The sequence below is a fragment of the Mercurialis annua genome, linkage group LG8, assembly GCF_937616625.2.
Source record: "Mercurialis annua linkage group LG8, ddMerAnnu1.2, whole genome shotgun sequence".
NCBI lineage: Eukaryota > Viridiplantae > Streptophyta > Magnoliopsida > Malpighiales > Euphorbiaceae > Mercurialis > Mercurialis annua.
Window position 1 is genome coordinate 30,246,208 of NC_065577.1, and position 10,901 is coordinate 30,257,108.

Here is a 10,901-nt window from a genome sequence, read left to right on the forward strand (position 1 = left end):
ATAATTATTTTCAACGAATAAATTTTTGAGAGACTGATACATTGTAGATACATCGTCGATACACTACTTTCAATGAACAAAAGTAATTCGAATATCCCTATTTAAAGAACTCATTATGAAAAAATATTCATCCAATAATAAAAATTTAGTACGATTGCCTAATTAGTGAAATTGGTTGATTAATTGACCAAATAAAATCATAAAAACTGAAATTGAGTTGCAAATATGTTTTGATACATTAATGATACATAAAGGATACATAAATGATACCTGTTTAAATAATTCTGACACGCTGACACGCGTTGATGGATGACTGGCACGCTTTTCTGACACGCGTGTCAGACGCGTTACTGTCACGTTGTCACGCGTTTTTACAGCTGCAACCCTTTTTTGACTTTTTTTTTTCACTTTAAGTGTGACATGTGTCTATTATTTAGTGGTTGACTAGTAAATGTAAACTTTTATCTTATTTGGTTATGAATGTAAAGATTTTGGGTTTGGGCTATTTGAGTAATATTTGGTCTATCTTGGAATATTTTTGTTTTTTTCTCAAAGTATTTTTATTTGTGAGTAATAATTGAAAATAATGAGAATATGAAATTTATTTAATAATAAAATTAATATTTTACAATTTAATATGTTCAAAGTTTTTGATTTATTATTTTAAGTCGGTTTTAACTTAACTGAATAAATTAAGTTGAATATTTTTAAATTATTAAATTAACTTAAAATGATTAAGTGTTTAATATATTAATTTAAACAATAAGTTGAGGTAGATTTTCGTTTTAAAAGGGCCGAAGGTACAAAAAACCCTTCGTAATTTTTTAAAAAGTACAAGACAACCCTTTAACTTTTTTTGGGTAAAGATCGATCCTTTAATTTGTTTTTGAGCAAAAAAACCTTCCGTCCAAATCTCTGTTAATTGGTGACGTGGCATATAAGAAAAGAATTCAAAAATATCCTTAATGTTCTAAAAACTTACCAGTTTTATACATACAATATTTTTTAACACATTTCATCCTCTTCTTCATTTAAATATCAAAATTAAATTTGTTTAAGGAATTTTAAAATATTAAATAATTTTTAGTTAATTCTTATTTTACCTCAAAATTTATTATTCCGAAATAAAATTCGTAAAAAAATTTTAGACTCCGTAATTTCTTCACTCCTGCTACTGTCCTCTCACCGAAGAAGCTCTGTGTCTGAGCTTTGTCTTAAACGCAGATCTGCGTCTGAGACGGAGCTCAGACGGAGAGATGTGTCTCAGACGAAGCCCATTGTTTGAGAATCGTTTGAGACTCGTCTCAGACGACGGGTTTCGTCTTAGACGAAGCTCTTCGTCTGAGACGAAGCTCAGACGTTAAGCTTCGATTCAGACGTAGTTGGCCGTCTCCGGCGCGTTTTCAGGAAGGGGCGGCGGTGGCTTCGGAAGGAGGTAGGTGATGGTGGTGGCTATCGAAGTGGGTGGAAGGAGGAGAGAAGTGGAAAAATTGAAAAAAAAATACGTTCCTTGGAAAAAAGCGTTAAACATAATATAGAGCAACAATTAGGTGAAGCGGCAAAAAATCGATGATGAAAAAAATTCCAAAAACAAATTTTATTTCAAAATAATAAAATTTCGAGATAAAATTCAATTATTATTTTTAATTGTGTTTCGAAGTGTTTAATTAGGTTTTGATTAATTTTATCGGGTTACGAAGTGTTTAATTAGCTTTCGATTAGTTTAATTAAGTTTTAATTATTCATAAAAAAATTGAGTTTAAATTGGTTCTAATTTATAATTTTATTTAAGGCCTAATGACTCAAAAAACCCCGACCTTTTATCCACTTTTCAATCCTATCCTGACGTTGAAAACTGGTCAATTTTATCCTATTCCGCATTTTTGTGTTTTAATTGTACCCTGAAATATTAAATTGACATTTTTTAATTGAAAAAAAAAAATAAAACACGTTCTCCATGTCTAGTATATATTAATTGTATATCCGGAAAATTTATTTAAATTAATTAAGAATTTATATTAGTTTTAATTTGATTGTGATTTTTAGTTAGTTTTTAAAAATAAAAGACTTATTTGTACTTTTTAAATTTTTTCTTTAAACTTAGTTAATTAAATAATTTCATCATTTAAATAAAAAAATTGTGAAAAATTAAAAATCAGGGTACAATTAAAACGAGAAAATGCGAAATAGGGTAAAATTGACTAGTTTTCAACGTCAGGGCAGAAATGAAAAGGGGCTAAAAGGTCGGAATTTTTTTAAGGTATTAGGCGTTTATTTAATTATAGATATTTAAATGAAGAAGAGGGTGAAAATAGTTTGAAAATATAAAATTAAAATTGGTAAGTATTTTAAATATTAAGGCTGTTTTTGAACTTTTTCCTTATGTGCCACACATCAGTTAACTGAGATTTTTGACGGAAGGGTTTTTTTGTTCAATTTTAAAAGTTTGAAGGTCGATTTGTACCAAAAATAAGTTAAATGGCTGTTTTGTACTTTCTGAAAAAACTCGGGGCTTTTTGTTTTTTACCTTCGGCCTTTTAAAAGGTTATAATAAGTTTATGTAATTTTGGTAGAGTGAATGAGAAATAGCAAGCATGAGCATCACACGGTTGCAGCTTCTCCACCCATTACTACCCATTAGACCGCCTTCCAAACTCACACACTCACCCTTTTATGCCCCCAAATTCTTGACCTCCACTCTCACCGCTCATTGCTTTAGTACCTCGCCCACACAATCCCAAGAGGTAAATTTTGACATTGGTACATTTTTTTTTATGTATTTTTGTGTTTCTTAAATATTTTTAAGTATAGTAATCTGGTTGCATTTGTTTGTTGTTAGAGGCGTGATGGGTCAATTGTCGGCGATCTTCTTGATTATCTCAATGAGTCTTGGACTCACTTTCATGCCACTGGTACATTCATTTTGTTTTTTTTTCCCTTTGTTGATTTTGTCTATTTGGGTTATTGTTGATGTTTAAGGATGAATTTGATCATAGTTGAATTAACCCAGTTGCTAATTTAATGGAAGTTTTGAGCTTTGAAGCAACACTCTGTATTTGAACTTTGAAGTAGGGGTGAGCAAAAAAACCGAATTAACCATCGAACTGATGACTTTCGGTCGGTTTGGTTATAAGTATAGGTTTGGTGGATTCAGTTTTGATGTAAAAAAATCCGGATTTCGGTTTGGTTTGAAATTTAAATTATCCGAATTCAGTGAAAATTTAAGCTTTTTTGATTTTTTTTCCCATGTTTTTGTTGGTTTTAACCGAATCGACCGAATTACCGACCTATTCGGTCGGTTTGATTTTGAAATTTTTTCTTTTTATTTCGGTCGGTTCGGGTTCGGCTGTTCGGTTCGGTCGAGCGGTTAATACGGTTAAGGGGTTGTCGTACGTTGCAATATGGAGTATAATGTTGACATTGATGCTGTCTGTTATATTTAATATGATGGATGTTTTTGGTTTCTTCTTGTTTGTAGCGGAAGCGAAAAGGCAACTTATTGATGCTGGATTTCATTTGCTTAATGAAAATGATGAATGGGATCTAAAGCCTGGTGGGCGTTACTTCTTTACAAGAAATATGTCTTGCTTGGTTGCTTTTGCTATTGGGGAGAAGTAAGTTGAATGAATTTTAGCTACTCAAAGTTTCAAAAACTGCATATCACGTTGTATATGGTAAGAAAAAAAGATATATGAATAAGGCATAAATTAGTATTTACAGACTTTTTTTCGTGATGTCATTGTCATCTGTGTCATGCTGCTGCTAGACGTTAGAAACGGGTAAAGATTGAAGAACTGAAAGTCTTATACTTTTTTGTCACAGCTGTTTTACTTTATATATACATCAAGTGTAGTTTGATTTTGATATAATGGAATTCCCTTAATTTTGCAGGTATACTGTTGGGAATGGTTTTCATGTGATAGCTGCTCACACAGACAGCCCTTGCTTGAAACTCAAGCCAAAATCTGCGTCATCCAAATCAAATTGTCTTATGGTCAATGTGCAGACTTATGGAGGTGGCTTATGGCATACTTGGTTTGATAGAGACTTGAGTGTTGCAGGAAGGGTAATAGTGAAAGGTACTGATGGTTCTTTTATTCAAAAGCTTGTCAAAGTAGAAAGACCTTTATTACGAGTGCCAACACTTGCCATTCATCTTGACCGGTACGCCCCTGTTTCCTTCTAAATTTCGTATGGTAGTTTATTTTATATAGCGGACTCTGTTGCATATGTTTAAATTTAGTTATTCTGACTTGCTGAATTCTATATGATATAGGGCTTATTTGGTTTGCTAGTGAAAGCTGCTATTTTTCCCTATTTCCTCAGAAACCAAAAAACAGTTTTGAAGAAAAAATTTACCTCCCATTTTTGTTTTTTTAAAAAGACCAGTTCTTTTTTAAATTTGCTATGATTTACTTTTTTAATGAAGAAATGTTCATTTTTTGCCAAGTATGTTTCTTATTTTTCTCTTGCTTCATGAAAAATATAAAATGTGGTGGAATAAGTTTGGAAAATTAACTTCTGAACAAAATGGCACCACCGTAGGCCATAGCTGCATAGTGGACTGGCTATAGTTTTAGCACAATTTATTTATTTAGTTAAGAAGAGTAAACATAATGCATAAATAAGAGTTCCTTTCATTATTGGAAAATAGTCTCAAACGACCAGCTGTCGTCTTAGGCACTATGGTAAGACTAAAAAGCCTGTGATTGTGTACACTTCTTAGTTGTTTGAATTTACCTATAATGATATGGAAAAGGACATTTGAAAGATCATTTCCAAGTCTTTATTTCAGTTAGAGGATTATTGTGTTCAAGAATCAAGTTCTCAATCCAATTTCAGTAGAAAACGTCATCCTGACAAGGGTAAACTTAAATATATTCAAAAGAACTTTTGTTTAATAATACAGAATGTGGAACTGTTAATGGTAATAATTAGGATGTATTCAATGTTCTGCACATTTTCCCTGTTAATCTTGAGGTTTCAAATTCACTTCTATGAAAGTAACTTAAAATATCCAAGATGTAAAATTATGAAGGGAGCGATTAGGTTTTCAATTGAAAGTCTGCTTTCTTTAAACTTTCGTGCTCTCTTGTTTGCCTCTAAACTAACTCTATTTACCTTTTTTATTTTGTTAGATTCCATTTTAAAACCAATTGTTGCTAAGATGGAATCTAACATGGTATCTTGTCCATTCACACAATCCGAAATCTGTATCTGGCCCAGCCTACGCGATGCGTGAGGGGGAGTGTTAAAGTGGGATAATCTCACATCTGTTATAAGTGTGAATGGACATGTGTTTATATATCAGTTGGGCCTATCCACTTGATACCAATTGGTTTTAAGACGGAATCTAACATATTTAAATTTTAAACCGATCCACCATGTTTATGAATTTTTGGTGTTTTAAGTCATATATTTATCTTGTTACATTCAAGTGAAGAACAAACTCTGCTAGTTTGTATTATCTGCTACTTTTGTGTTTTTCTTAATCCTTTCTTGTTTGATCGTTTAGTACAGTAAACACAGATGGGTTCAAACCAAATCTAGAGACTCATCTTGTTCCACTATTTGCAATAAAACCTGAGGAAACGTCTCAAGAGTCAAAAGATGAAAATACTGTACTTCAGTCAAAATCTGTTCACCATCCTCTGCTAATGCAGGTATATCATTTCATTTCACCACTATATCGAAGATGAATTTATGTCTTTATGTTGAGAAGATATAAAAGGGTTTTATAAAGGTAGGAAAGCTCGTCAGATATGAACCATATATGGAAGCCTTCCATTGTAGTACTTTGATAAGCCATTTGATCTTGTGATCTTGTTTTCAGCCAAAAGGTTGTCAATAATTACTAGAAAGGATATAATATATTGTCAATTCGGACTATAACAAGTGATGCTGTATCACTTGGACGTTGTAGACAAATGTTTTGAATCTCATCATTTAACTCGGTATGATATTATAAATCCTGCAGTGATCACATGAATGGATATCACTATTGTCTCATTATATTGATTCTTGATTATATTCAGATTCTAGCTGAAGAGCTGAGCTGCAGAACTGATGACATTGTAAGCATTGAGTTAAATATTTGTGATACTCAAGCTAGCTGCCTTGGTGGTGGAAACAATGAATTTATTTATTCCGGTAGATTAGACAATCTTGCTTCAAGCTTCTGTGCATTACGAGCTCTTATTGATTCATGCAAAGTGTCCAGTGATCTTTCAAATGAACCTGCAATGCGGATGGTTGCTTTATTTGATAATGAAGAGGTACTTTCTGTTGCCACAACTTGTGACATGGAATGGATATTGATTCTTACATTTCTCATCTACAAATGCCAATTAAAATAAAATATCTGGTAGTAGATTGACATGGGAGCATTTATTGTCAAATGGAAAATGATCAAATTTGAGTCAAAGCATTCTTTTTGCTTAAATGGCCGTCACATGTTCTCTCTGGCCACTCAGTATAACAACAGTAGAAACTTTGCTTGCTGGTGCATCACTTTTTGTATTTTTTTAAAGTAAGCTGGCCAGCACAGTTTAATATGTTTATCTGATTCAGTTTTTATTATAAACAGATAGTCTTACGAAATGCTTATTTATTCAAAGATAGTGCTATGATATAGAATTGAGTCATGCAGTGCAGGGAAAAAAAGAACACAGAGTTAAGAAAATAGTAAGCATGGTTGCTGCTATTCATAGGGTATCTGACACCTAAACTCGATTATATAATAGGAAATGGGCATATAGAGTACCCGTACCCGCTACCCATTATCTATAATATAATATCACGGACCGCACATATGGCAAAACTTTATATAATTCATATTATAATAAATTATAATTGTATACTGTCTTTAGTTTACTTAATTTTTTTTAACTTATTTCATTTATTAGATTTATAATTACTTTATAATTATATTTTAATCAAATAATATTTATTAGATTATTATTCATCATTAATTTTAAATAATAGTGTACCTTTATTACTATGTTTTTTAAAATTTTATATTCCCTCCGTGCCATATATATAAAAAAAGTTTCTATTTTGAGCTGTCCTAAAATATAGAGAAGTTTCTATTTTTACTCATACTTTAAATACTTTTATTTAGGTTTTTGATAGAAATACCCTTATTTATTTTTATAGATATTAACAATTAATATGGACAGTTCCAACTTCCAAGGGATACCTTAATTCTAGCCAATTGGAATTTACTAATGAAAATAAGTTTTGGGGTTAGGAATGTTATAAAAATGATATACGGCACCAATGGTATTTCTTAATCCATGCGCAACTCAAAAAATGTCAAAAAAATCTATATTTATGACGGAAGGAGTATATTAAACAGGTACGAATAGGGGCAATAAATAGGTAATTCTTATAAGTTCTGGGATGGATATGAGTATTGAAAAATTATTTTCAAACGGGTTTGGGACGGATATAAGTATTTAAAGTACTAACGAAACGAGTTTGGAAATGGGTAGTACCTTTTCTGCAGGTACTTATTCACCGTCATGCCTAGTCAAGGCAAACGTTTCCTTCTTTTCAAACCCCTATACTAAAATACTAGGTTACATAAACATATAGTAGTTCAATTTTTCCTTGTTTTAAATAACTTTCTGCCTGAAAAAATGAAAAAGAATGAAACTATCATTGAACTTATAGATTATCATGAATAAAGAATTATGGAAAAATCACTTTTAGTTATTTTTGGATAAATAAAATCACTTTTAGTTAATCTTCCTTCACTGCATGATGTTGTTTTTAACTGTTGCTGTTTAGGTTGGTTCAAGTTCAGTACAGGGAGCTGGTGCTCCAACCATGTTTCAGGCCATGAGACGAATAGTTGGATGCTTAACTCATAATAAAGTTGGTGAAGGTGCCGTTGAGCGTACCATTCGTCAATCTTTTCTTGGTAAAGTTTTCACTTGGAGCTTTCCTCAGCATATTAAGTTCTTTCTGTAGTTACATTCTCCTGCAGGCTGTTGGTTTTTGGGTGTTCTTTTTTCTCTGAAATTTCTAGCCCTATTTTTGGAACTTTTCTAGTAAGCTGTTATACCTAGAGTACATTCTTCTGTGGCCTGAGAAGTCCTTACCTCTTAGGAGCACCAATTGCAGTTGATCCTAAAGATTTTATGTTTAGGCTGCAGTATTGGTTTTACCTGATCTTCGTAGTTCTATAGCATTTGAAGACTTTAAACAGTAGAAAGTTACAATTTAATTTAGAATTTTTGAAACTGTTTGGGGCTTTCTTATTATGTGTGGTAAGATATGCTCTAAAGTAATATAAGAACATAAGAAGAATAGAGAAAAGGGAAAACATGAAAAGCTTTTTCTGGCCAGTTGCAGTAAGCAGGGAAATGGAATATCAACCAGACAGTGAAACTCAGAAGAATGTGTACTGATAAAACTCCCAACAATAAGAAGAGTGCATGATGGCAAGACTTGGAAACCTAACAGTTGTTTGTCTAACACTTACATTTTGTGCTACGGGAAAGCCCTATTTTAATCATTTTCCTTGTGACTTTTTTTTTTCCATTTTGTAAGTGTTTGAGGATAGTTGGCTAAAGTTCTTAGGTTTTAGATAATTCTCAAAGTCAATGTTCAGATTTGTGTTTGCAGTTTGATATTGTGGCATTATGCTGTTTTTCGTGATGGCTTTAAGAACCAGAATGGCCTGCAGCAATAACTGGACAAAATATTACTTTTAAGGGTTTTTTGGGGTGAGTCGGTAAAAATAAATTTGATATAGTTGAAGGGAATAAAGCTCCAATAGTTATTATTTCTCTTTTATAATATTTTCTTCCTAGTCCTTTTGATATTCAACCTTTCATAGAATAATCATGTCCTAAAAAAACTGGGGGACAAAGAAAATGGAAGACAACGAGAACCCACCACCTACACAACATTAACTACAAAAACATGGAAAGTACATGTTCCGTAACACTTTTGCTTTCCATAATTTATTCAATGTGTCGAGCAAAACCCTTTAGAGGTATAAAAAGAACATGGAACTACAAGGGAAATAAATTGCTAAGCGGGGCAGTGGCCTCCACCACCTCTTTAAGATCGAGTCTCTTCTTTAATATGCTTTTCTAACAAAAATGCTGAAGTTTTCTTTTTGTTTTGTTCAGTGTCCGCAGACATGGCTCATGGAGTTCACCCAAATTTTATGGACAAGCATGAGGAACACCATAGGCCAGAAATGCAAAAGGGACTTGTTATCAAACATAACGCAAACCAGCGATATGCTACAAATGGGATCACAGCTTTTCTCTTTAAAGAAGTTGGCAACATCCTCAAGCTTCCAACCCAGGTAATTTTCTATTAAAACATCTCCCCTTTATTGTGTATTGACCTATGTTAAATTGAAATTAGTGCACCAGCATACACAAAGTAAGAACACAATTTTCAAATAAATTGCACTAGAAGTATGATGTTAAGGCCATTTCTCTACATGGACACGATAAAACAGACGCATATAATGACCAGCAACATAATTATAGGTGTATAGCATTATTTTTTAGAATATCCTCATCATTTTGCATTGATGCTATTAGGATTGAATTTTTAATCAGTACTTGGTGATCCCCAGGAATTTGTTGTAAGAAATGATATGGGATGCGGGTCTACAATTGGTCCTATACTTGCATCTGGAGTTGGCATCCGTACTGTTGACTGCGGCATTCCTCAGCTTTCCATGCACAGGTTTGACGACATACTGGTTTTATTTCTTGTACTTTTATAGTATTTGCACCAACTCAAAGAAGCTAATCTAATAATGTTATCCACAAATTATGCCATGGAACCAGAATATAAATTATTGATAGTTAATTTAAATAACTGTGGAAACAAGGGAGGAGAATTGAATGGCATATTAATGAGGACAAGAGAAGAAGATATTAACAGTGTGGTTAGTTCGAGTAATAGTGGGGATAGCAGCGAAACCATAAAATAAAAAGAAAGGAGGTAAGAGAGGAGAAAAATAGGTGGTGACTGGAAAAACGGGCAGGTATGACAATTAAAGGGAGAAAGATGACGGGGGGTGGGGGGGGCAACCAAAAACAACTGGTGAGTGGAGGCTGGCAAGTGGTCGCCCATCCTGCCCCCTAACTTCCCCCTGTAGGGACAAGTGAGAGGAAACGAGGGTAAATTAACATAATCAATTTCCTTTATTGATGATGAGCAAGGGAAACAGGGGAAAGTATTAAGTATATACCTCTAAGCCTAGCAAAAGGAGGCGTTACCACAGACACTGAAGTTGTTTGTTTTCGGTTTCCTGCAATACAACTATGAATACGTAGTAAAGGTTATATAAAGTCAGTTTCACTCCTCTTGCATCACTTGGTAGCACTTAAATCCTATCCTACTGTAATTTTCTGCGTCTTTCACGTAATGGAGCAATAAAGAGAAGTTGTAGGTGGTGATCTTCATTGTTAATATTTCAATGACTATATTCTGGGATGTATTGTTATATAAGCTGCTTTTGTATATGGAAATGCAGTGTAAGAGAAGTATGTGCAAAGGATGATATAGATACTGCTTACAAGCATTTCAAGGCATTCTTCCAATACTTTTCAAGCATTGACAAGAAGCTACAAGTGGATTAAGAACTTCTGATATTTTTAATATCCTCTGGATTATGTATAGATTCAATTGTTTTTTTTTTTTTCAATTGTTGGCATGCATAACCTTGATCACATAAAAAGAAAGATATGTGAAGATAATTTGCTGAAAGGAAGGAAAAAAAGTAATACTTTATTTATTTATTTATTAATATATTTTTTTAGATAAGAAATAAGGGTGTTCCTTATTTATTGCTTATCAAAATATTTAGAATTTTTGTCATAATTAAGTTATGCTCGCGTTTAGTGACATTCATCTCGAATGAC

The 10,901-nt window shown here is 32.7% G+C and overlaps 1 protein-coding gene across 1 annotated transcript; it reads left to right on the top strand.

Moving 5' to 3' along the window:
- The first annotated feature begins 2,573 nt into the window (after positions 1-2,573).
- LOC126661030 (probable aspartyl aminopeptidase) lies at positions 2,574-10,774 on the top strand. The gene is made up of 10 exons (XM_050354783.1): positions 2,574-2,744; positions 2,840-2,912; positions 3,479-3,614; positions 3,892-4,164; positions 5,516-5,663; positions 6,036-6,275; positions 7,792-7,924; positions 9,144-9,325; positions 9,605-9,717; positions 10,514-10,774. The coding sequence occupies exons 1-10, from the start codon at positions 2,595-2,597 to the stop codon at positions 10,617-10,619; spliced, it is 1,554 nt and encodes a 517-aa protein (XP_050210740.1). The 5' UTR covers positions 2,574-2,594; the 3' UTR covers positions 10,620-10,774.
- Positions 10,775-10,901: the final 127 nt, after the last annotated feature.